The sequence below is a fragment of the Dermacentor variabilis genome, chromosome 4, assembly GCF_050947875.1.
Source record: "Dermacentor variabilis isolate Ectoservices chromosome 4, ASM5094787v1, whole genome shotgun sequence".
Classification (NCBI taxonomy): domain Eukaryota; kingdom Metazoa; phylum Arthropoda; class Arachnida; order Ixodida; family Ixodidae; genus Dermacentor; species Dermacentor variabilis.
The window spans coordinates 116,982,166-117,002,687 of NC_134571.1; the positions used below are offsets into that span (position 1 = coordinate 116,982,166).

Sequence of the window (20,522 nt, forward strand, 5' to 3'; positions counted from 1 at the left end):
AAAAAAAGGAGACTCTCCGGAGGTGTCAAGTACGACGCCATATTGAAAGGGCCACACGACGACGATTTTGTTTGCTTCTGTGATTGGCTGGCAGACTAACAAAACCCTGCGCGGTCCGTGTGCCTTGGTTGTCAACTGCTGTTTTTTTTAAGGTGCATTCTACTATAGTAATCGTTCTTTTACGCTTCTTTTCTGCGTGAGTCCATTTGACGTGGTGCCTTGTTCGCCAAGTAAAGGAGAGGGTGTATCTCACAGGCGTACCTGCAATATACACCTTATTTCATTTATCTTTTGCGGGTTTACGCATCTTTATAGTGAAGGGTGGGCGTTATTCACATTTCTATTACTAAAGGTACCAGGGTGTCTTCCAAGTTGACATTTCCAAATTCCCTGTGTTTTCCAGGTTTTCCCTGAGTGCCTTTGCAAAATTCCTTGAGTCACACAGAATTTTGTTTTAAGTCAAGACAGGCTGACACTATGTCGCCCGATGCTGTCACTCTCTAGTAAGCATGCTAAGAAATGACTTAATCCAGTTTGAATAGTAAGGAGTATCATTTCTATTATATTAAAAGAAATCTGTAGCGAGGAGATATAGAGTAACTAAATACTTGAATATCGCAAAGTCAGTCATGCTACGCTTCTTAATTAAAAGGATTAAACCCCCCGCTCGAACTACATGCACCCGTTATTTATTAGCCTCAAGCATTTCAAGAAAGAAAAAAAATTATATATTTGAAGGTTGCTACCGACATGCCCTACATCAAGAGTCACCTAAAACATGGTAGTGCCTTCACTAAAACGATACTCTGTAATGATACATATCACTCAGAAGCAAAATGGAGGTAATTTAGGTTAACAGAACGTTCAATTTGCTGTAAGCTTAAAGTTATATGCTGCATTCCTTGCTACCACTGCGCAGAAATGGCAAAAATAGGTCGCTTCTACAAATGTGCACGCCGTGACTGAAGATGATATGAGCTACTTTTATCAATTTATAGCAAGCTCATTGGTGTGAGGCCCGAACTTTGTCACAAATGAGATCCTCAACAGCCCGTGTGTCAACCTCAACTCTCCTGACATACTCTCAGCCCGCGCATAACACCTCAGTATTGCATTTCACTGCTTTAGCGAGCTTATTTTGGTTTGGATGAGGAACACCAGGGTCAGCCAACAGTTTGTTTTTTGAGCTCAAGCTCCTTGGAAAAAGTGGCGGCAGGTTTCCTTTCCCGTTCATTCCTCAAGGCATAGGTCATTTCTGTTCTCGTCCTCCTAGCGCGCTTTCGCCCCACGGACCATTCGAAGCTTCCTCTTCGTCAGCTGTACAGTCAACGTCCGATTTTTCGGATTCCGTAAGGGCCGCGGAAACATCCGTGAAATCGAGCAGTCCGTAAAAATGAATGCATGTCTTTTACTGCCATTAAAGGCTCAAATCGCCACACGAACATCCCAAAAGGCCTAGCATCATGCTTATTAGGGATATTGGTGCCCCTACTGGGACAGGAGATCGTGGATGGACGCGTGTATAATTAAAGGGCCCCTGAAACAGTTCGGACAAATTTTGTAGACGCGTAGGGTACAGCTTAAGTAGAACGTTCGCACCACAATTTAAGTGAAGCGTTACGTATTAACGGAGCTACAAACGATTACAATTTACCCTCCTACCGAGCCATGCTTTTCCTCCTCAACTCGTTCGCCGAGCGATCGGGGCTAAGCCCCGCCTTCACTGGTCCTGCGTCACGACGCGACGTCACATCGTCTACTTCCGGTTGTTTTGGAGCCCGCCCGCGCGAAACCTCTTCGCTAGCCGCGTGGCCGTCGACCCCAAGAGAGAGCTATCGAAGCAGCGTGCGTTGCGAGCATTATGTCGCAGCGTCGAACGTGTCTGGTATTCCGATAACCACAGGCTAGCTGGGCGTTTCGACGGAGCGGTGGAGGCATAAACTCAAGCTGATGAAGGAACTTTAGCGTAGACGTACGTGAGCTGCCTGACCAGTCTCCATGGTCCAGCCACCCGGTGGCTCGTCGACAAAGACAGTGGAATCTTGATTCTCACTGGCCTTCTGTAAAATCGCCCATGCTCGGGCTTTTCGCCTCCCTACATTGTATTGCGGGTGCATATTCCGAGGGAATAGGCTGACCACAAAGGTTGCCCGTGCCTCCCTGGATAAGGTGATTTTCCGTTCATTGAGTATTCTTGGAACCATGCAGGCCTCGTCTAGGATGCATCTCCCTGCCCTGGTTGACGAGAGCCTGACTACCTGAGCGGTGACCGGCGCTTCGATCACTTCATGAATGTCGTTGTGCATACCGAGTTTGCTTAACCTGTCCGAGCAAGTGGTTACTGGCAACCCCAGTACCTTTTTGATGCACTTGCGCATGAGAATGTTAAGCTTATTCTTTTTGGTTTTGGTCCAGTTAAAAGCCGAGGCTACATAGTTGATGTGGCTCATTAGGAAAGCGTGGTGGATCCTGAGGAGGTTGTCTTCACCTAGTCCCTTCTTTCGTCCGGATACTCTAGCAACTAGTCTCAGTATGCTCTCGGTTTTCGCCGTGATGCGCGTGAGCGTTTTGGCATTACATCCACGCGCGTCAATCAGTAATCCTAGGATTCGGATAGATTCGACTTGAGGAATGGGCTGCCCGTTTCTTGCAAAGAGGGATATGGGAAGTTGGTTTAGGGGGGTGAGCCCCCTAACACCTTGCCTGGCCAGCCTTTAAAGTAACAATTCATATTTGTTTGGGGATAGTTGGAGGCCCGTATCTTCCAGGTAGGATTCCGTTGCGTCTAAGGGGGATTGTAGCGAGTGCTCTACCTCTGCGAGTGATCCTCCGGGGCACAAAATCGAGATATCGTCTGCGTATAGCGAGTGGCTTATATTAGGAAGGGGTCTGAGCCTTTCCGACAAGTCCTCCATGACTATGTTGAACAGTAAGGGGGAGATGACTGCTCCTTGGGGAATGCCTCTGGCCCCTAGTGCGAACTCATCTGACTTGCGTTGTGCAATCCTGATGGTGGCTGTTCTGTTCACGAGGAATGATCTAACAAAAGCCTGAAACCTTGCTCCCAGACTTAGGCTGGCCGTGGCCTGCAGGACAAATCGATGAGATACAGTGTCAAAGGCCTTGGTCAGGTCAAGGGCTAAGATGCCCCTAACATCCCTAGTGCTGTTATCGAAAATGTGCTTATTAAGGAGTAGCATTACATACTGTGTGGAAAGGCCGGGCCTGAAGCCGACCATGTTGTGCGGGAACAGTTCGTTGCGTTCTATGTAATCCGATATCCTGAGCAGGATCGCATGCTCCGCTACCTTGCCTACGCAAGAGGTTAGCGATATCGGCCTTAGGTTGTCAAGGTTTAGGGGCTTGCTCGGTTTCGGGATAAGCACAACCGAGGCCGCTTTCCACTCGTCCGGGACGCACCCGTTCTCCCAAGTTTTGTTGACCTCTTTCGTTAGCAGCTCAATTGATCTATCATCCAGGTTCCTTAGCAGTCTGAGATGCCGTCCGGACCTGAGGCCGACCTGCTATTTAAGTTGTGAAGTACTGCTCTGATTTCGGACTCCGTGAAGGGGTCATCGAGCTCCTTTACCGTGTCACATTCGATGTTGCGATATTCCTCTGAGTGTGCTGCGCCTAGCCGGCGATATCTATTAGCTACCTCGTCTAAGAGCGTTTGTTCGGTTCCTCCTTCTTGTTTGTGCCTGTGAATGAGGCGGCACAATGTCTGTCTTTGGTTGCTTTTGGTTTGCGTGTCATCTAGCATGTGTTTAAGGAGATTCCATTTGCCGCCTGTGCGCATGCGCCCATCGACTGCTGAACAGATTTCATCCCATTGTGGCCTAGCTAACTCGGTGCAGTACTGTTCAATCTCCCTGTTAAGTGCGGCAACCCTCTTTCGCAGCCTCCGGTTAAGCCTTTGTGTTTTCCATCGCCTCAATATAGAGGCTTTAGCTTCCAAGAGATGTGCGAGGTGCGGGTCCATCCTGGAAACCTAGAGCTCGGTTTGAATAGTTTTTGTAGCCTTTTCAACATCTGCTCTGAGTGTCTCGACGAGTTCGCTGAAGCTGGCGTATTCGCCAGTATCCTCTTTTCTGAGCTTACGGAAAGCATCCCAGTCCGTCACTTTAAATTTCTCATGTGCACCGCTTGCGTGTTTGCAATTTCGCAGGAGTACGGACCGTCCGCACTCCAGGGAGAGGGACCGGTCACGAGCGCGATCGTCACGCCGAGAGAAGTCGAGTAGGCGTGACCGGTCGCGCAGCCGTGAGCGGGACTACAGAGACCGGAGCCGCGAAAGGGACCGCTACCATGAGGACCGCTACCGAGACAAGGAGAGGGAGCACCGCAGTCGCCACTAAGTGGCCCTCTTCACCACTGCATGGTAAGCATTTTCCGTGTTTCTTTTCATACTTCAAGTTCAGTTCAGTATGGAACCATTTACTTGGGTCTAATTCGCTAAAGCATGACATGGGCATTAGAATAAAAATCAAAACGGCCCATAGGTTGTGATCAAATCCCTCCCCCATATCTTGAAACCTTCTTTCCAACTTCGGAAGCTGTGCCTCGCCATACTGCAGGTGCTCTGCAAGCGCCAGATGTTTGTCGTGACAAAATGAGGCTTGGTGCAATGGGAATTGGATGCAATAAATTGTATTTTTTCATGTGAAAACTTATCGCCATTTCCTTCTTAAATGTACCATGATAACCTGGTAAGGGAGCTGTCCCAACCCAAGGTAACTTTTCTAAGCAAATGATGGGGGGGGGGGGGGGGGAGGGGGTTGTATCCAGGGTGTCTACCAACCGGGAAAACCGGTAAAACCGGGAATTCTCAGGGATTTTGAATAGTCTGGAAATACTCAGGGAAAGCTCAGGGAATTTGTGCTTCTATCAGGGAAAATTAGCTGTAATTTTATTGAAAGGGAACGAAAGTCGCACTAATGCTGGCTCGCGTAACAGAGAGGGATCGTAATGATTCGTCTTTTGACGCCGTGTCGTCGGCTGGAGGAGTTTACAGTCGGTGGCCGACTTTCCGGACGCCCGACGGCTCCGCGGCACTATCACGTACCCCATAGAATCAATGTCGAAGAACGTCTGAAATTTCGGACACAAGAGCCCTTCGCGGTCCGATTTTCCGGACTTTTTGCCGTGACCGCAGGTCCGAAACGGCATTAATCAAAGCCACGATTGCCGCCGTTTTGATTACCTCGCCACCGTGGCAAACGCTAGGCCTAGCTGCTTCAACGTTCGTTATAAAGCTTCTTGCCGTTTGGCGCCGTGTTTTTCATTGAAAGAATTCGCCGCCGTAAGCAGTGGCACTGACTGAACAGTGGCACTGCGCTGAACAGTCGTTCAGCGCAGTGCGTCACCCAAACCATCCTACCAGGCTGATAACGACGCAACCATATACAACGTAACCGACGAGCGCGAGTTGTCGTAATGCGACGGGCTTTCTTGTCGACGGCACCGACCAAACAGCATGCCGACCATCGTTCGACACAACCCCGCGCAATCGGCCGTCGAACCGACAGCACCATAGCTACAGCGTCATCGTTCTCGCGCTCAAAATGAGTCAGAATGCTTACACAGTTGAATTGCACAAGCTTCAACCCTCTTAAGCCGCGCATGTGAAGTTTGAGTAATTGTTGATACATGCTCAGCGAAGGTTAAGCTTGGCGCGGTGTTCGTGCGCCCTCTACCGGCGGTCCTGAACTGAAAGGTAAGCAGTTAGAAAGAAGGAAACTGCTTTTATAGTTCAGTTCTGGCCTTAGAGGTATTCGGCTGCGCTCGAATACTTCTTGAAAATGCCAGATGCCTAAGTAATGTTTAAAAAGTACACAAGAAGAGAGCTCCAAGTGCAGAAATGAGCGACAACAAACTCCAAGGCATCCCTGTAGGCAAAGGCAACACAGCGAACATGCCTTTATAGGCCGCACTGTTTGCACAACAGCGCATTCGGGCCTACTCACCCAGTAGTCATTGAGTGCTTCATGGCTTCCAGGGACGACATTCTGCCCCGGAGAAGCCATTAATAATGACTCACGATCCACGAAACGCAAAACTGACGCGCACTCCACATGGACGCAGATACACAAATCTTCTTCGTGATTCATGCAAGAGGAAAAGTACACTTAATTCTGCAGCCCATATGGGAGCACGGCGCAACGTATTGGGGATGGGAGCGGGGGATGAAAGATGGGGGGTTAGAGGGGGAATGGGAGTGTAGGTTTCGGGCAGAATACTTCAGCATCGTCCAGGGGCGATGGCCGGTGAGCGAGGCAGAGGCCCATGGGAGGTCGAAGTCTAGTGGCGGTCTAGGAGCCCGTTTGTGTACACATATTCAAGCAGGCTTGCCAGTGCTGCAAGGTGGTAGCGGGCCGGGAAGAGCAGGCGTGTTTCTGAGGTAGCCGGGAGTCCGTACCGTCGGTAGGAGGCAGAGACTTGAGCGTGCTCCTGGGCTAATGCCAGACAGGTGCAGAGTAGGTGCTCGAGGGTCTCGGCGTCACCGCACCTTCTGCAGGCCGGCGAGGCGATGCGCCCTTGGCATGAAGTCTGGCCGCCGTCCACACGGAGCCCGTGCGCAGACGCAGGAGTGTGGAACGCTCCTGTCGCGAGAGACCGTTCTCAGGGAGGAGTTTTTGGGCTCGGTTGGTAGCTACCCTGTTATCCGGATGGCTGGAAGTGAGCAGCTGTTTTAGTCACTGTCTGCAGAAGTCCTATGCTGCGACTGCTCTGGTGAGTGGAACGGTCCTCGTTTCCGGCGATCCCTACGTGGGAAGGCAGCCAGTGGAAGGAGATGGCTACACCCACTGCAGAGAGGGTCGAGATTTTCGCTCTCAAGCGGGTCTCAGTGACTCCGTGGCGATGGTGATCGGAGAGTGCCTGGGGAGCCGGTCGCGAGTCACTTAGCACCACCCCTGGTTTTGTCGGGGGGTCCTCAGCCAGGAGGTCTGCAGCCAGGTGTAGTTCCGCCAGCTCAGCTGGTGTGGAGCTCGCGCGAAAAGGTAGTCGGCACTGCCTGCTCCTGACCTCAGATGGGATGGTACAGGCCGCCGCTGCGGAGCCATTGGAGAGCACGGAGCCATCCATGAACACCAGCAGCCTGCCGTTCAGTTCTTCCAAGAGTTTGCCAGTGGGAGCCTGTTGTAGTGCTGTTGCTGGCGTGTGGCGCTTTGATGCTCCATTCAGGAATAGGTGCACCTTTGGAGGTTGCTCGTGTGGCGGAGATGTGACCATGGGCACTGGTCGCTGCACAATCAGCTCCTCGTAGAGCTGACAAAGGCCCCCCATGCGAGATACCGGCAGACTCCGCAGTCGGGAGAACAGAGCCCCACCATCTGGAGCATGGTGCAGACGGTCAATGTGCCCAAGGGTACGCTGGAGCATGTGAAGCGACAATGGCCATTCCCCAGCCTCAGCCAGTGTGGCAGCAATTCGGGAGTGCTTGGGGAGACCGAGGATGCTCCTTACTGCACTCCTGTGCAGTCTCTCGAGCTGTTGCTTCCTGGATGGAGATAGTAGAACCAGTGACAGGGCATATCGCAGGATGGATAAGGCCCCAGCTTGGTTCATCCGCAACACCCACTTGGCGGTGCAGCCCCGGTCACGCTGCTGCATCTTGCTCACTGCTCCTTGGACTCTTCGGACTTTGGAGGTGACAGTCTTGGCAGCAGGAATCCAGGAGAGCCTATGATCAATGGTTAGGCCCAAATAGAATAGGTGACCTCCCGCTTCCATGGGGCGGTGGTGTTCGCAAAGCGCAGCTGTTTCACGTAGTGGCGTGGGGAGGCCAGCGAGTGTACAAGTAGTGCCTATGTCTTTGCCGGGGACGCGGAGAGGCCAGTGCCAACGAGAAGGAGATGACCGCTTCTAATGCCCTCTGTAGTGAGCCCCGGATGGAAGCGATGCTTCTTCTGGGTCCTGGTACCCACAGCGCCACGTCATCTGCGTAGATAGCGCAGCAGATTGGGTAGCGGCTGTCAGCCGGTAGTGCTGCTGCGTGTCCTGCCATAGCCAGGTTGAAGAGGAAAGGGCTCAGCATCGATCCCTGCGGGACAACGGAGGTGATGTCTCTGGCATCGCTGAGCACCTTGCCTACCCGCACACGAAAGCTCCCGCCCACCAGGAAGGCAGTCATGGAGCCCCAAAGACATCCCGTGACGCCCAAGCAGTCCTGTGCAGCCTCGATCACCTCGTTCGGCAGCCTGTCAAAGGCACTCTGGACGTACAGGAGCAGCAGCATGGCAACGTATCCACTGCCCCTGGCATCCTCCAGGGTGGCCACCACAGTGCTTGTGCCTGAAGCCGGATTGCTGTTCTGCAAAGTACTTCAGCTGGGCAGCTATCCATTCGAGCCGTGATAGGGCCATATTCTCCATCACCATGCATGCTTCAGAGGTAAGGGAGACTGTCCTGTAGGAGGAGAGCGAAGTCGCAGGCTTCCGTCGCTTCAGCAAAGGCACCATCACAGCCATCATCCAGCTTTTGGGCAGGACCCCAGTGCTCCAGGAGAAGTTGAACTGCTCCAGGAGTCGTACCCGTTGCGGCTCTGCAAGGTTACGCAGCTTCTGGCAGGTTATGCCATCGGCTCCTAGAGCACTCCGTCGTCGTGTGAGAGCCAGCGCCGACTCGAGCTCGTGTATGCGGAGAGGCTCGCTGCACAGGGCGGAGATCTGTGCTGCCACCCACTCTGGATGGTGGCAGGGAGGGGGGCAGCGCCTTCTGGCGACTGTCGAGGGCAGGATCTATGGGACTGGGGACCTCTCAGCAAACCGGTCGGCTAGGCGCTCGACCAGGGCCCGCTCGCTCATGCCCATGAGGACAGCCACGGTTAAGGACTGGCGTTGAGCACTTGGAGCATCCATTAGTGACCTCAGCAGGCGTTAAGCTCGAGCACCATCTGGATTGCGACTGATGGTGGAGCAGAGGCTCTCCCAGCTTTGGCGTCGTCGGGCGTGGCGGCGGCAGACAGCATCCACGCGGCCGTAGGCCGTCCATAGTACCGGAAGCATGGTGCGCCAGGCCTTGCGCTCCACACGACGCCGAGCAGCTCGCAGTTCTAAATGGCGAATATCCGAACTGGTTTGCCCTCTGGGACAGTAGAGCGGATGGTAGCGGCATTGACGCACACCACGATCATTTGCAACAGACCCCCGTCGTTGTCCGCCTGCCGGCAGATAAGTCGACACGCCAATTGCCGACACGCCAATTCGTATTTCTGGGTACTTGCCATTGATTATGCACAGCTCTTCGTGATAATCTCCATGACATATAACACACTATATCACCACTCACACCCCCACCTCAACATAGATGGCTAATCGCATTAACGTCGCCACACATCTCCAAATGATGGATGCGTCGGCAGCATTTCTTTAAAGACAAGCTTTCTTTGCCTCTTCCTTCTATTTTCCCTCTACTGCTGCTTCTGTATGGCACACAACGTCAAGGCATAGGGGGGGGGCGGAGGCGGGTTCACAGCATGTGTATACATGACAGGAGTGCGGCAGAGAGGAAAGGCGACGCGAGAAACTCGTTTGTATCTTTTCACTTCGTCGAGTGTGCAGATGTGCCCTCAGCGTCGCCACAATAGCCGCTTGACAGCTGTAATTATCCGCGATCCTCCCGCAAAAGCATTGAAATGATTGGCGGCGCTTACCTTTCTGCTATCGTGAAAGTCGACAGCGACGCGAGATGGAATGCTGGAGAGGAGAGTAGTTAGAAACGACGCTGTCGCTAAACGAGTGAATCACAGCCTTGACCGCTCTTCGCTCACGGTTCCCATACCATATGGGTGGAGAGCGGATCGGAAAAAGCTGACGTGATAAGGAAACGAAACGCCACTATTGGACATCGGTTACAGGGAAACTGGATAAATTTCAGTTCAAACTACGGTACGGTATGTTACTGCTATTTGTGAAAAATAATCACCATGCAAATATGTGGAGCGGACAACTTATGTAGGATGTGAAGAAGCAGAGCCAGTGGGGGAACACTCCCCGGTTTCGGTGGCAGAGGTAATTTGCGCCATCTCTGCGTTGGGCGAACGCAAAAATACGCTTCCCGTGCATGGCCTCGTAGATCGTCGCACGCACTCGCGCCGATCCAGGTGGCTGAGGTTGCCGATACCTCAAGAACAAGCCCTGAAAGCTTGCTCCGGGTGCCTAAAGACAACAGGTGAGAGCTCAGACCCAAGGACATCAGAAGGCGCATGTACACGAACACAGCCCTGTCCATTTGTGTATTCCATGAGGCTCCGGACGTCGATGCGCCTTGATTGTGCTACACTTGCCTCTTCCCGGTAGAGAAAGCTGACAAATAGATGTTCCTTCTCATCGTTACCTGGTCTATGACTTGTGTTTTTCCATGCGAAGTCTCATTCAGCAACTTCAGTAACTTGCCCAGCTTTCCATACCGCCCTCAGTGCTTTTTCCGTGTATCGCGTTCTACAAACGTACTAACAGCTGAAAAATTACTGTTAGTGTTTTTGTACTATCTCAGTAACCGCCAATGGGAAAACCGCGCAAACAACCTTCATGTGTAGGCATGATACGCTTTTTTTTTTCTTCTTCTTCTGGAAAGCATGAGCATTGCAAGTGTCCTACATGCAGATAATTGCAGTTCGTGTTTATTGTACAAAGGAGAGCCTCGTAGGTACGACTTTAGTGCCTTAAGTGAAGTAATTTTATTTGCTATGCATTGCATACGGATCGAAAGAAAAGTCGTGTTGTTGGCTTATTTTACCTGGTCTTTGATTGAGGAATAAGCCTTTCTGCGAATGTTTTCTATGTTCTGCTGCAAAAGCCGACTACCTTCTGTTCCCCTTGCCACCGTTACTCATGTTGTGGCCAAGTACAAAATAATGTGATAATGTGTGTTTCAGTTTTTAGTATAATGTTATTTTTTTTCTGCCATGTTCTTTCAATTTGTTCAGCAGTTTTGAACATGTCACGCATTTCATATACTTTCGTGCAGATTTATAAGTAAGCTCTTTCTTTTGGTATGGCTCTCAATGAAACAATGATAGCATTTTATTCTATTTTTAGGTACTTTGCGTATCATTGTTTTTGCCATTACCAGTGAGCTTTCCCTTCTTATGGTTGTCATGACTATGTGATACGTGTCGTCCAGTTTTGTGCAATATCTTCATGCATATATCAGAAGCTCGTCTAAATTTCGGTCTCGAGGACGTTATATAAAAATCTTTGTTTTTTTATGTGTGTGTACATGAAACGGCCTTCGCGTTTTCTAACGCTTTCTTTTGTTATTTCACCGTCTGGTGAACTTTTGTGTTTAGTACTCTTGTATATGTCATGCACCTTTCACTTTTGCTCATTTTCTGAGCGTGTATCACACCACGTTATAAGAAAAATCTGTTTTCGGAAACGAAGTCAATAAAGCGAGACTATACATCTGTTGTGTTGGAAGTGGAATTTTTTTATGTCCCGGCACATGCTGGTATAATATAAGTATGGTCAAGACTGCGTGCGTGCCAACGCATCGCCCACGGCGCACCACGCGCCAGCTCGCGCGCGATAACGAAAAAAAAGAGCGCCGCGTACAGGTAAAAACAAAAAATAAAAGTAAGCGGCGCGCGCGGCATGGAGGAAAGGGTGGAAGTGAGCGGAGCGGGCCAGCATAACAAAAACAAAAAGAAAAGAAAAACGTTTGAGAGAGAAGCCGCCGCGCGGCTGCTATTCCTGTTTCCATGACAACGTAAACAATCGTGCGCTCCGCCATTTTGTTTCTGCGTCGCCCATTGGTTAGGGCCGTAACTGAAGGGGACCTTGGCGCTAGCGTCGAAAGAGCGTCCGCTCCATGGAGGAAGGAAACTGAGGAGAGGCCCTACCCTCTCTGCCTCTCTGCGCGCTAGGAGAAAAGTGCGGAGGAAATGACGTAGTAGGTTCTCCTCTTCCTTGCTGAATTTTTATTTCTTTGCCGAGGCGGCCACGCCTTTCGGGCCACAATGGCGGCTTTGTTTCGGTTCTGTGCGCTCACACGTGTTGCTCCGTAGGTTTCGTACCGTGGCAAAGGCGCTGTGCGGGCATGTTCGCCTTGGTCTCCGTGTTCTGTTGCGCTGCGTTAGCTGTACCGTGCTCTCCCGGATTTTGCTGCGGCCAGGTGGGACACAAGTGACAAAAGTTCGTGAAATGAACGAGCATGCAACGCTGTACGCAATGTACCGCGCCACGGCAATGGCAACGGACGAAGGAATACCGCGGGAAATATTGCCCTCTTTGGCGGAATCATGCTAACGTGCTAACGATTGTTTAGTATTGCTGCGGAGCGCGCGCGTCCGAGCACCACGGTTGCGCGCAGCGCGGCGTGGTTTCGAGAGAAATGTAAACAAGAGAGGAGGGCTGGCCCGATAGGCTGAGCAACGCCATGAGCAACGCCAACTTCCGGCTTCACTTTAGCTTCGCAAAGAGTGACGTCAGGGACTCTCCTGAGTTTCCTTCCTCCGTGGTCTGCTCGGAAACGGCCAATGGCAGCCATGCGAAATGGCCCCTCCCTGGCAGAGCCGCAGTAAAAAGCGCACCGTAGGGTCTAGGTTAGGCTACGAAAGCGGTCACGCATCCAACGAACACTTATGTGCCAGCCTCGGTAGCTTTTCGGACCACGGCGCGGCCGCATTTCGATGGGGGCGAAATGCAAAAATGCATGTGTTAAATGGGGGCCACGTCAACGATCCCCTGCAGGTAGTCAAAATTAATCCGGCCTCACAGAGTACAGCGTGCCTTACAATCAAATCGTGCTTTTGGCTCGTAAAACCCCAGAATTCATTCAGCTTGGTGGCTATGGCATTGGTTATGGTCGCGCGCCCCAACGTGAATGTCGCCTTTCGACGTGTGCGAAATAAATAAATATAAGAACGCTCGTGCACTTATATAGTTAAGGAACACGTTTAAGAACACTAAGCTGTCAAAACTAATCCGAACTCCGTCTCTACGGCGTGCCACCGACACCGATTGTAGTTTTTGCACGTACAGGCCCATATTTCAATTATAACTTAATATTTATGCCACGACGCGATGTGCAATGTGGCGCAATGAATATGCTCAACCCTCTCAAATGTTAGAAAGTATGGCGCACAACAACCTTGAATCAAACCCCTCCCCCTGTGTGTTCTGTGCGATGCGCAAACACTTAGCAGTGGCGCACGCGAGGTAACGTGTAACATGAACTCGCCACTTTTGTATTGAGCTAAACGTTGAAGAAATTAAACATTCGCCGTCAACATAACCGCTATTTATCGTCAACTGAATCAAACAGCACAGAAAGCTTCGCTTAAATCGACACCGCGGCGAAATGCTGTAGGCAGCATCTCCACGAACGTGGTTGAAGTAACCACTTCCTCATGGTCCATTTGGTAAAAACAGTTTTTGTTGAACTAAACACAACGATGAAGATGTTTACGATGCGGGCGACTAACCCCAGCGCGGAAGACTCGTTCTTCTGACCTCTTCTTGTTGTCCACAACTGGGGGTACACTTTAAAGGCGCCAATACACTCCGACGTAACGCGCGCGCGCGTCATGGCGACGTTACGTTGGCGAAAATACGACCCTCTACAGTCCGGCGGCATCCGGCGCCGACGCGACCGGCGGCATCCAGCGCGCTCGGACGTCGTCCGGCGCCGAATGCAACCGACTGCATTTCGCGCCGACCGCGCCGAGCAAGTTAGCGCCTAGCGCCCTCTCTCGTCGAGGTGGAGACTCTCTACCTCGCCGGGCTGAGCCAGAACGAGATGGCCTCTTCCCAAGGCAGCGTGCCCGACCTGTGCGGCTGCGAAATTGAAAGGTTTCTGGACGCCGTCCAGCAACACCCGTGCGTCTACGACTCGAAAAGGATGGATTACCGGGATGCAGAGCGGAAAAACAACGCGTGGGAGCAGATACGCGTGTACTCCGGCCTCTTGACAGGTGCGTAAATGCTTCGCACGTGTGTGTATACGTCTCCGGACATGCTATACACTCAGCGCCTATTTGTTTGTCTTGTTTTACCTGTTTCAGTCGAAGAGTGCCTGAAATTATGGAAGCGGCTCAGGGACCGATATACCCGTGAGTTGAAAGCCATTGAAGCCACAAAAAGGAGTGGCAGCGGCTACGTGTCTCGGCGGGCCTGGGAATTCACGGAGTCCATGGCCTTTTACAAACATTGCGGCCGCCCGAGGAAGTAAGTTATGCAATTTCGAAGTGATCACATTCATACCTGCTTAGTATTGCGTTCACTTAGATGACTATGTTTTGATGACTTGCTTTGTTGCTCACGACAATTATGTCATGCAGTGAAGCAGACGGAGTTTGCTGGGCCCTTTACGCGATCGTGATTCGTTTTGCGTTTTCCGAGTGCTCATCATTAACATTTTGTGTGTGTGTTCACTTAAGATATAGAAGTTTGTTGTGCTTGCCTCCTCCTGCGGCCATTTATTTCTTCCTCCACAGACTGTTCAGGGTACTATACAACTGTCCCTTTAATCCTTGCACGAAATATCAAATGAACACTGTGTACTTCGACTAGATTTCCGGTCTCAATGGAGTTATCCGCGTGTGGACGGCGTCTATGACTTGCACGCGACTTCTTAAACCCGCTTTGTTTTAAAAGCGAGTAGAGCGGTAGTATAATTTACATATGATACTATTGGCCCAAAAAATCCTTCGGCATTCTGTGCGAGCTATAAATCCAAATGTAAAGGGGACAGAAGCATGTCTTTAGTTGACAGTCGTGCACCTGCTTCCCTTTGCAACAATGTAGGCTTTTAGAGCGCAGCTCTTTGGCGTCCGTTCCTGGGTTTCGCGTCGTCGTCGGCGTCGTCGTCGGCCTCGTAACCAGCTCCGCCCCCCTTTCATCCCCCCAGCGCTAGCAGCGACCGACTGATACCGCTGGATGCCGCTGACGCCGCTAGAGAGTCAAGATAACGTGACTGCATAGAACACCGTCGCCGCCATGCAGAAAGAGGAGGAAAGGGTCCCCCCCCCCCTGTTCTTGTGTGGCGGATAGCTGGGGTTGACTCACTATCGCCGTCAGCGGCATCAGTCAGTCGCTGCTATCTCTTCCCTCCTCCCTTTATCGTGTTGTCCGCTTGCTGCGCGCGCTTGTGCCCCCATCGTTTGCCGCTGGGTGTACACGCCGCCCCCCTCCGCTTCCGCTTACTGCTGGTTGCTCTCGACGGCGGCGATGAGCCTCCGCTTCGGCGGCGCGAACTGCAGGGTCTTCTCGGCGGCGGCGATGAGCTTCTGCTTCAGCCTCGCTTACTGCTGGTTGCTCTCGACTGCGGCGATGAGCCTCCGCTTCGGCGGCGCGAACGGCAGGGTCTTCTCGGCGGCGGCGCTTAGCCTCTGCTTCCCCCACGGCTGTGACAACCTCGCGAGGCACTTGTATAGATCTCGTCTTTGAGAATCAAGCATTGGTGTACCAAGTCGAACATATATCAGTCTATTTCTCCGACCACAAAGCTTCCTTCATGACTGTCAAGAACTGTTAGTGGAGTCTTTGTTAAAGGAATACGTGTGAAAAATAAAAAAAAATTATGTGATAGCGCATACATGTGTTGCTCGATTTCTTTGCCTCAATCTATGCAAAAGGTGAAACAGCTTAGTTGCTGCGCTCAAATTTCGCATTAGGAAGTAACGTAATCGTCGGTAATTTTTTCTCTGCAGAACGGCATGCAGCCTGGAGCCAGCCACTTGTGGTGATGATGGCGAGGCCGCCGAGACCATCTTGGCATCTATAGCTAGTACGCCGCCATCACCCTCAGGCGTTGACAGTTTCGAGGAATCCCCACAGGAGCTGCAAATGCCAGCAACGCCGCCACCATTGGCAGAACGACCGTCGGTAGCCGGTAAACACGAGGCTACAGCGAAGCACAAGAAAGAGAAAAAAAATGACCACTTTGAAGAGCAGCTGTTGTCTAGACTTGACAGCAAGATGTCAGAAAATGAGGCATTTGGAGTATCTATCGGCCTCAGCCTGGACAAGATGCCCCGTAAGGTGGCACTGAAATGCAAAGCGCAGATAATGGCACTAATTGCACAAATGGAGGACGAAGACAATGTGCAAACCATCAGCATTAATTAAACTTTGTGATAATTCTGTGATATTTTTTCTCTGTAAGTAGTACCGTGTGTGTGTGTGTGAATATCTGAATATCTGCATTTTTGTTTACACTTGCTGCATTTTTACCTTTGTGTTGCACACAAATATATCATGTTATTACGTACGTAACTGTAACTGCTCTTGGTTTTTTGTGCACTCCATTTGAACCTTATCATTAAATATCATTTTTTCTACGTGATGCTCTCTGCGTTATCTATGCATGCAGTAAATGTTTTTAAACAATGTGCTCACAGACCACTGCAATGTACACTTGGTATAGAAAGACACGTGGTTCAAAAATTGGCTACAGCGTGCTTCCGGTTTATATATAACAAAATAACAGCTTGTTGCTAATTAATTTGCACTAAATTGCTGGCAAATCCTACGTAAGAAGGAGTCAGGTTTAGATTAGGGACTTGACTTTGCTGTGGCCCAGTTTAGGCGACTACAGCAACGCGCAGGACGAGTTCGCACCTGCTGTATCGGCCAATAACCGGAAACGAAGCACGCATGTGGGTTCCGCGAAGAGGGGACGCGGGAAACAGCCACGCGTGCAAAGAAAACGGATTAATGGCTTCGCCGTAGAAAAGGCACTAGATCTGCACGCTCGCTCGGAGCAAAAGAGTAGACGAGCGTGAAATGGAAAGGTAGGGGCGCTTCCCAAATATCCCGTCGACTTTTTCGGTCACGGAAATTGGGCGACGCGACACCGCCCTGCCGGTCTGATGTTTGGTATGCGCCTTCTGAGAATGGCCGTGAAAACGGCGGCACTTGGCCGGCTACGACCGATGCATGCTTTTATGTGCGATCGCCGTGGGGGTCCCAATTGTGGTGTTTGGATTTCAAGCGAACCGGCACATGGCAGACAGTTTTCTCAGTACTGGCAGGGCAGCCAGTACTGAGCAGTGGCTTCATGGAAACATTCTCGCAGCTTGCAGGTGGGAAGAGGCGGACATCAGGGGACGATACTCGCAGCCCAACGTAGGGGAGGGGGATTGGATTAGTTGAAAGACGAAAAAAGTAAACGCTTTATTTGTTTATTTCAAGGTACTTTAATAAGGGGAGCACCACAGAAAAAACACACAAGAGCCAAAAATGCTTGCAGTAATAACGCGCTTGAAGAAGAGTGTTACAAATACAACTGAATGAAGAAAAAATAACATTACTCGGAAAAAGAATGAAAAATACAATTCTTGGTAACATAAGAAGCAGTGGATTGCATGCGTATAAAACCAGCGAAATGTGCACGTAGTTAAAATACATAAACAAACAGCATTCAATAAGCTACAAAAAATCAGCTTGTAAGGCAGTGCTAAACATAAGAGAAATGCGGGGAAAAAATATTGCATATAATACAGTCTTACAAAACACAGCACTCGAACAGTGTTCTGCTAGGAATAAAGAGAACATGTACAAACTATGCATGCATATTTACAGGATATTTTAGCATCGCCTGACAACCTTCAGCTGCCACGGCAGTGAGCCTTCTGGAGACATAAAATAGTCTGCTAATTCGTCCCTCATTGCCATGGCAGCTGAAGTGGGGCGGTTGTTTGACGGCACTGTCTTTGTGCCAATTTCAGTGACAGTGCGGCGCCATTCTCCGTCAGATACCGTCTCGCCGCACAGCGTGTCGCTGTACTCATCAGGGCAGTAGGCAGCGTCTGCCATAAGAAAATTGTGCAAACACACGGCAGCCTGAATCATGTTGTTGAGGAGCTCTGGTGCGCCTTCCACCGTTCCAAGAAACACCCGCCAACGGGAGACTAGAATGCCGAAAGCATTTTCAATGCACCTGCGTGCCCTCGACAAGCGGTAATTGAAGACCTTTTTTCTATCATCCAGCTTCCTCCCAGGGTAGGGCCGCATCAGGTAAGTCCGCAAAGGGAAGGCTGCATCGCCAACCAAACAAGGTGGCCACTTCGAAATATTTGAAGGCAGCCCCAGAGTACCCTCTTCAAATACTGCCTGGAGGGGACTCCTCTTAAAAAAAGAGGCGTCTGAATATCGGCCTTGGGCTCCGATGTCCACCATTATAAATCTATAGTTGGCGTCTGCTATAGCCAGCATAATTAGTGAATAGAAACCCTTGTAATTGTAGAAGTCTGAGCCGCTCTTGTTAGGACATTTGATTGCAAAATGCTTGCCGTCAATACTCCCTATTGTGTTTGGAAAATCCCATTTGTCATAGTATTCCTCTGCTATGTCGCGCCACCTCTGTGTGCTTGGGCGTGCGAGTACCAGGGGCCTCAAGCAGTCCCAGATCGCTGGTAATGTCTCCTTCAGTACGCTAGCTACAGTAGATGCATGCATTCGGTAGCTCAATGCAATGTCCTCCATGGAACCTCCTGTGGCCAAAAATCTGCAAAGATGTTGAAAGAGCAGTCCGTAAAATTATGGTTCCAATATTTCGACATCTATGTTTAGACTGAACCAAATTGTTACCAGCATAATTCTATTCGTTAATGCCTGCATCGCGTTTTACAGACACCATAGGGCCACGAATAGTAGCAAGAATGGCTCGTCGGTGACTCAGTATAAGCATAACCTAGCAAGCACTATTATTATACGCGGCGAAAATTTTCGGAAATATAAGCGATCACTAAAAAAAAAAGAAAACTTAACACGAGCCAGTATTTTCTTTAATCTCGTGCATGGGGAAATTCAGGGAGGGGAATACGTGGGTTCCGTATTTCTGAAATTACGAAAAGTTGGGAACACGAACAAAAAAAAGCATATTTTGGGGAATGAATTGTTGCGACATGTTACGAAAAATTTTCTAAAGCTACAGTACACATGGATGCACGAGGCCGCATTGGCTAAATTCTAGGGAAAATGATCAACATATATTTTACCTCAATGTCACAGCGAGCCTTTCTGCCGGTGAGATGGGTCTCCTGTGAGTTGGAGGATGAACAAGCTTGTAGTAAACAAGGCTCAGCAGCTTGTCAAACGATGCCTTTGTCATCCTGCGTGCGACAAATGCATGAAAGTTACGCATAACATACTTAACCGAGCTGGAGCTACACAATTCCGAAAGGAGCAACGTTGTCATTTACCTGAAGTACTTGAAATGGGATTCAGGATCACAGTTCCGCAGCTCCTGTACTAGGTGGTGGTACTCTCCACACTCTGGACGCTTGTCAAATATATCCCATATGTAGAGAGACCTGTTCCTCTTGCGACGCAGACGACGCACCAACAAAGCGAGAATAATGTTTCGTCTTAGGAAATGTGTCTGCGTCCGTGCCATCACCGAGCAACAGTCCGGTCCGCAGTGGCGATCGCGCGAAAAGATTTGTTTGTATGTTCCCCGACAGGCGGCACGGAGGGGCGCGTTGTTCTGCGCATGCGCTACTCCAGCTGCGGCAGCTGCGCGGCGTTGTACTGTAGGGGGACGGACATATGCCTGGCGCGGTGTAGCCGACGCGGCGTGACGTAGCGCAACCACCGCGCGCGCGCGCGCCGGGTCACGTCGAAGTGTATTGGCGCCTTTACTGTTCACCCCTTTTTATTTATTTTATTTTTTCTTTACCATTTATTTGATTTATTCCCGTCCCCTCTATTGCATGGGAGAAGCAAGCGAAGGGTGGGGAGGCCTCGTTAATTCACTGCGTCGGTTCTACCCATTTTCTCCCTCCCCTCACCCTCCTCTCTTCCAGTCTATCTAGCTTGCCACTTGGCTTCCACATTCGTAAAAAGGCAGGGGCTGCTTTTGCGAGAGACCAAGGTGATTTGCCGCTGTCAAACGCTGTGGTATGCCATCTCGCCCGGGGATCTCGAGATGGTATTTTGCACATTGGACACGGTGTGTAAAGGTCAGACGCGTTTCTCGCGTCTCCTTTGTTCTCTGCCATGCATGCTCTTTCCGAGAATATACACCCTCTGAACCACCATGACTCAGCCTTCAAAACAGCAGCACATTGACCTTGAAGTGTGGTGTCGAGGCGGTCATAGCTTCTCCAAACTGAGAAAGGCGGGGGAGAGGGGTAGAACAGGGGGGGAGAAGGTAGGGTCAGAACAAAGGAAAACTTTGACTAAAGTTTTCGGCCTCCTGCGGTTCGAGGGAGAGGAGTAAATCGTAGAACGAGGACACCCCTATGCTGAAGAGCCAACTAAGCGTGACCGACCAACCGTAGTGGGTTGAGCTATACAGCCATGGGCTCCAATGCAAATCAAACCCGTGAGTGGGCACGTGCCAAATACTTTCAAGGTCGTCATCACAGTAAAAAAAGCAATGCCCATGCCTTTGCAGTAGCACACTTCACGAGCACTCCATAAGACAAGTCGCTGCACAGCAAACGGCAGCTACTCGACCATCGCAGATCCACTGAAGTCGCGCTGCCTACGCTACACTCCGCCAACTCCACTTGTGCCTCGAGGATGGCGTCGTCAGGCCGTGCGTCTACCTCCGCTGCTGCTGGACTCGAC

At 50.7% G+C, this 20,522-nt stretch overlaps 2 protein-coding genes across 2 annotated transcripts; one reads left to right on the top strand and one right to left on the bottom strand.

Moving 5' to 3' along the window:
- Positions 1 to 7,765: 7,765 nt before the first annotated feature.
- LOC142578305 (uncharacterized) lies at positions 7,766 to 8,861 on the bottom strand. Its single transcript, XM_075687704.1, has 3 exons — positions 8,770 to 8,861; positions 8,460 to 8,652; positions 7,766 to 8,314 (listed from the first exon to the last, which is right to left on the bottom strand). The coding sequence occupies exons 1-3, from the start codon at positions 8,859 to 8,861 to the stop codon at positions 7,766 to 7,768; spliced, it is 834 nt and encodes a 277-aa protein (XP_075543819.1).
- A 4,882-nt stretch (positions 8,862 to 13,743) lies between these two features.
- Positions 13,744 to 16,073, top strand: LOC142578306 (uncharacterized). The gene is made up of 3 exons (XM_075687705.1): positions 13,744 to 13,918; positions 14,009 to 14,171; positions 15,656 to 16,073. The coding sequence occupies exons 1-3, from the start codon at positions 13,744 to 13,746 to the stop codon at positions 16,071 to 16,073; spliced, it is 756 nt and encodes a 251-aa protein (XP_075543820.1).
- The last annotated feature ends 4,449 nt before the right edge of the window (positions 16,074 to 20,522 follow it).